This window comes from Anopheles ziemanni, chromosome 3, assembly GCF_943734765.1.
Source record: "Anopheles ziemanni chromosome 3, idAnoZiCoDA_A2_x.2, whole genome shotgun sequence".
Classification (NCBI taxonomy): Eukaryota; Metazoa; Arthropoda; class Insecta; order Diptera; family Culicidae; genus Anopheles; species Anopheles ziemanni.
The window spans coordinates 47,391,924-47,397,524 of NC_080706.1; the positions used below are offsets into that span (position 1 = coordinate 47,391,924).

General features: G+C 43.9%; 2 protein-coding genes across 2 annotated transcripts; one reads left to right on the top strand and one right to left on the bottom strand.

Annotated features, from left to right (window-relative positions):
* On the top strand, positions 1-1,892 carry LOC131284885 (proteoglycan 4-like). The gene is made up of 3 exons (XM_058313743.1): positions 1-80; positions 197-273; positions 403-1,892. The coding sequence occupies exons 1-3, from the start codon at positions 1-3 to the stop codon at positions 1,890-1,892; spliced, it is 1,647 nt and encodes a 548-aa protein (XP_058169726.1).
* A 1,530-nt stretch (positions 1,893-3,422) lies between these two features.
* On the bottom strand, positions 3,423-4,621 carry LOC131284886 (uncharacterized). Its single transcript, XM_058313744.1, has 2 exons — positions 4,465-4,621; positions 3,423-3,735 (listed from the first exon to the last, which is right to left on the bottom strand). Exons 1-2 carry the CDS (start codon positions 4,602-4,604, stop codon positions 3,423-3,425), a joined length of 453 nt encoding a protein of 150 aa, XP_058169727.1. The 5' UTR covers positions 4,605-4,621.
* Positions 4,622-5,601: the final 980 nt, after the last annotated feature.

Genomic DNA, 5,601 nt, shown 5'->3' on the forward strand with positions numbered 1-5,601 from the left:
ATGGATTTACGGGCGGTGGCGTTTGTGTTGGCGGTGATCGTGACAGTGGTTACCAGTGTCCCGGTGGATGTGGAGAAGAGGTATGGATAGGGCAAGAACGTTGTGAACTCTACTGCCAGTGGAGCTCGGTGTAAACGTGTTAACTAATGTGGTGTTGTTTTTGATTCCTTTTTCGGTTTTATCCCCACCCAATTAGGAGGGCTCCGATAATTATCAACCGTCTAGTGAGCGATCATTCCCGTGTAGCAAGCACTTTTGCGAACTTTGTTCGGGGTATGTATTGTGAACCTGCGAAAGTAGTAATTTCATATGTAACGTATTTAAGTTTCCCATACGCTGAAAGTGATTGAGTAAATTTGGCCAAAGCTGATCAATGCCATCAACTTATTTTAACATACACAGTTGAAACAGAACCAGAGGTTTCTGTAACGCAGAAACCAGCACCAGTGACTCCTGTAACGCAGGACCCAGCACCAGTGACTCCTGTAACGCAGGAACCAGCACCTGAGACTCCTGTAACGCAGGAACCAGACCCAGAGACTCCTGTAACTCAGGAACCAGACCCAGAGACTCCAGTAACGCAGGAACCAGCACCAGAGACTCCTGTAACGCAGGACCCAGCACCGGAGACTCCTGTAACGCAGGAACCAGCACCAGAGACTCCTGTAACGCAGGACCCAGCACCGGAGACTCCGGTAACGCAGGAACCAGCACCCGAGACTCCTGTAACGCAGGAACCAGCACAAGAGACTCCAGTAACGCAGGAACCAGCACCAGAGACTCCTGTAACGCAGGAACCAGATCCAGAGACTCCTGTAACGCAGGAACCAGGACCAGAGACTCCTGTAACGCAGGAACCAGCACCAGAGACTCCTGTAACGCAGGACCCAGCACCAGAGACTCCTGTAACGCAGGAACCAGATCCAGAGACTCCTGTAACGCAGGAACCAGACCCAGAGACTCCTGTAACGCAGAAACCTGATCCAGAGACTCCTGTAACGCAGGAACCAGCACCGGAGACTCCTGTAACGCAGGAACCTGATCCAGAGACTCCTGTAACGCAGGAACCAGCACCAGAGACTCCTGTAACGCAGGAACCTGATCCAGAGACTCCTGTAACGCAGGAACCAGCACCAGAGACTCCTGTAACGCAGGAACCTGATCCAGAGACTCCTGTAACGCAGGAACCAGCACCAGAGACTCCAGTAACGCAGGAACCAGCACCAGAGACTCCTGTAACGCAGGAACCAGATCCAGAGACTCCTGTAACGCAGGAACCTGATCCAGAGACTCCTGTAACGCAGGAACCAGCACCAGAGACTCCTGTAACGCAGGAACCTGATCCAGAGACTCCTGTAACGCAGGAACCAGATCCAGAGACTCCTGTAACGCAGGAACCAGCACCAGAGACTCCTGTAACGCAGGAACCAGATCCAGAGACTCCGGTAACTCAGGAACCAGACCCAGAGACTCCTGTAACGCAGGAACCAGCACCAGAGACTCCTGTAACGCAGGAACCTGATCCAGAGACTCCTGTAACGCAGGAACCAGCACCAGAGACTCCTGTAACGCAGGAACCAGCACCAGAGACTCCTGTAACGCAGGAACCTGATCCAGAGACTCCTGTAACGCAGGAACCAGATCCAGGGACTCCCGTAACACCGGAACCAGAAACAACGACAGCTCCAGTAACGCAGGAATCGGAAACAACAACTCTACGTCCGGAGACGGAAGTCCCTCCGGAAACCGAAAGTCCTCCATTAACCGAAGCCTCATCAGTGCCTACCACTCTCGCCCCAGAAACGACAACCGCGGGCGTTAGTTCGCGAGCATCCGTTGGATTTTCGCTCCTTTTGTCGACCTTGGTAGCTCATATGCTGCGTAGCCTGTAATGCGTGTTGTATTGGAAATGTGGATGCGTATGGTTGCGGCTGCATGTTTTGTGTGCACCACCAATGGAACACAGTACAGTGCAAATGTGGCAAGCCAGGCTTATCTTTATGACGTGCTACCAAAGACGGTAACGGATCAGTGCAACACATTTTACGATCGTTAGAGTAGATTCCAGGGGTAAATCTGGGCGGTGCTTGTTCAGGTTTCTGTACCTTCCAAAGGGGTAGGATATTTTATTGCCATGGCATTACCGAGTAGCCACGGAGTACAGTGTGGTGCAAATGGATCTGGCCTAGTGAATCCAAGCTCATGTAAGTGGCAGTTTAATATTGAGAAAACTATCAATACACTGTTAGAGCGGCAGATTCAAACTAAGATTAATGAAATGATTCGTCATAATGTGTAAGATGCGTAAAATTTAAAAACAGTTTCGATTGACTCAGAAGTTTATTTAATTCCTCTGCTCTGTTGGATTTTTTTGTGCCACATTTACCGATACTTTGGTTGAGCTAATTTGCATATTAATATGTAAAAAAAGCTTTTATAAAATAAAAGTAAATCAATTAAGTAAATGATGAAAATAAACAACTTAGATGAAAAGCCGAATGGTTTCACAGCAGAGATCCTTCCGCAGAAGCTTCCATCCGAAAATCCTAACTGCCTTCGATAGTCAGTGATACTTGGTCTCTTCAATTAATATTATTGGTTTCAATCCCATTCTCCCCATCTAGACGTTCAAATATTCTAGTTAGCCAAATTGAGGGATTCTGCGAAGAAGGAACGTTTATGCTATTGTTCTGTAAGGGTGGGACAGTATACTAAAAGTAGAAAAGGCCTTGCAAACGAATTCTAAAATTTTTAATGCGAAAATCTTTGAAGCTATCAAAGCAAAGATAAAAGGGAAGATTTTCTAATTACCAGATAATGGATTTTTGGTGAATGTACAAGACAAGCAAATACGTAATTTTGAAGATTCATGTCTGACTTTATTACCAATTCATCATAAATGCATTCATATTACGTAGAAGTCATTCTAATATTTGGTTTAATACATGTGTTACAATCAACAATAAACTGTAGCTTCAAGTAAAGTATCTCTCGTTTTGTCCATCTCTCCCGTAAGTACGAATTAAAATATTTTTAAAACATCTATCATAAGGAGGTATTTAAAAATAAATCTAAACAGCATATAAAACACCGAATACGATCTATTAACCAACGGTGCAGTTTAGAATTGAAAAATGTTGTAACATATCGCTTAACCTGAAGTTAATTGGTTGGTGATGCTAGGTCATTTAATTTGTGAAATTTTCAGACAATTTAAAATAATATGAGTATAATTCGATTCGGTGAGCCGATGTGTACTATTAAGACTTATGACTTGATGAGTTGTGGTCTTCTTCAACTCGATGTAAAGCAAAATATCGCTAAATAATGATTCAATGTACTATTTACAACTCTTGTGATAAAAAGCTTAATAAAGAAGATCACAGCGATAACATATCGGTGCACGCAATGATAGCTTCATTTCATGTGGCCTGTTGCGTGAGCAAAGGAAACACCAAGGTGGTTGTTGTGGTCGCAGAGCTTTCGATATCCAGGAGGCTCCCTGTGGCCTCGGAAACGAATGATGTCGTTTGTGTATGGTTGATTTCTCCGTTAATTATTGGCTCTGTACCACATTGATCATGTTGAAGTGCATCGGCAGCTATGTAGAGGGAAATGACCAGCGCTATCAGGCAGACGACCCAGCAGAAGGCAAAGCATCCGTATCGCATCTTTATCCACCACGGATCGTCAATGTACTTATTCAGTTCATCCTTCGTCAATGCGCAGCTGTCGCTGAAAGTGATTGAAATGGAGGAAAGAAAGTTGAAGTGATATTAGATGATGTTAGTTTTAGTGATGGATTGAGTGCATAGGATTGAAATCGCATATCTCTTGTTTTCGTAAACAAGCTTTACGAATTCACTTGGTATTCAATTAAAGAAGAAGACAAAAAGTTTGTTTCCTCTTGTCTGCTATTAGTAGCAAATTAAATAGTCTTGTGATGAATCGCTGAAGATTTATCTATCTGGTGCACACTGAAATGAAAGCTATGGAAATGGGTCAATTGCTGACGTTCCAGACAACGTTTCAAAATGGTGGTTTTTTTTATTGCCAATTAGACAACCCCGTGCATCATCCATCATCTGTAAAATGGGTTCAAAAGGCGGCTTGTAGAAAGAAGATACCTGATACAGGTTGTAGACTTATTATCCTTGTACATCGGTACTTTATCATCGATAACGTTGGAAGCGTGCGGTTTGTAGGTTGGTAGAGCTACGCAATGAACATCGATAAGGAATGGAAGGAACCACTTTGTTAGCTCCAAAGCCTTTCACTTAGAGTACAAGAGGTAGAACATTTTCACAGAGATAAAGGCATCGATAAAAGAAACTTCACAAGTGTCCACCGGCGTTACACTTGTCCCTAAATGTTATACAGATTGGACAGGTGCACTGACATGAGTTCACGGTGTGTATGCTCTTGTGAGAGAAAATGAAACAACTTCAAGGACCATATACTTACTACTCTCTAAGTACGCCATTGTCGTCCGTATTGTTGTTATTATTGCTAACATTATTATTCTCATCATCCTGAGGAATGGGGATGATGTACGTCTTCTGGTATTCCTTGGGCAACAACGAGGTTCTTTCGTTGATCGTCATTTTGAATTCGGTTAAGGTATGGCACCGCTTTGATGTGTTTTTTTGGGTTCTTATCTTTGTCGTTTGTAAAAGTACACACTATGGTAGACTACAGGCGATGTGTGCGAAAAGCCGACGAACTGATGCACTAAGGTCTACCAAACACAAATAAAGCTACGCTGATCGCGCCGTGTACGCGCACTCGTAGGAAAACGTGAAGCTGTTCCAGCGATGATCTCGTTTAGCACATGACTACCGAGGAATGGGACCGGTCTGGAGGTTTTATACACAGTCAATCCAGGAAGAAAACGGCTCGGAAACTCTCCGGACATCGTCAATGTTGTACAGAGAACTATCGCTCGACTTGTTTGAGAAGAATATAGATTCTAACGAACTCTCGTTTTGAAACAAAGAGACAGCTCGCGGAAAAGAGATGAAAGTGAGCGATCTTCTTAGTGTCGGACGACGGGTAATGAGCATGATCAAGGAAGCGATCACACTCGTCTCATTTCACACCGCGGCGATGTTACGAATGTTGAAGACGTAATGAGGTGGTTTGTGCACAAGTCAAGTAATAATCTAACGACGTTGACCTAGGGATGATCTACAAAAATTGCCAAATTTCATGATCATCTTATGCGCCCAGCCGAGACTGTCCCTTCCCTGTTTGAGAGGTTCACGTGCACAAAAAAGAAAAAAAAGATAGCCTTCTGGTATTCCGTGGCAGCGTGGTCGGGCAGCTTAAAGCTGCGGATAGACGGATGCAATATTTCAATGCAATGAAATAAAATTTGACATTTCTACCTAAAATGACAGTCATTGCAATATTGCTATGCGTATTTCATTGCAATATTGCAAAGATCCAAACGAGATGGTTAAGCATCGAAATATTGCATTCACTGTCATTTTTGGTAGCAATGTCAAATTTTATTTCATTGCAGTGAAATATTGCATCCGTCTATCCCCAGCTTTATACCCAAGGAGCGCCAAATTGACGTTTCGACCCGAACCCATGAAA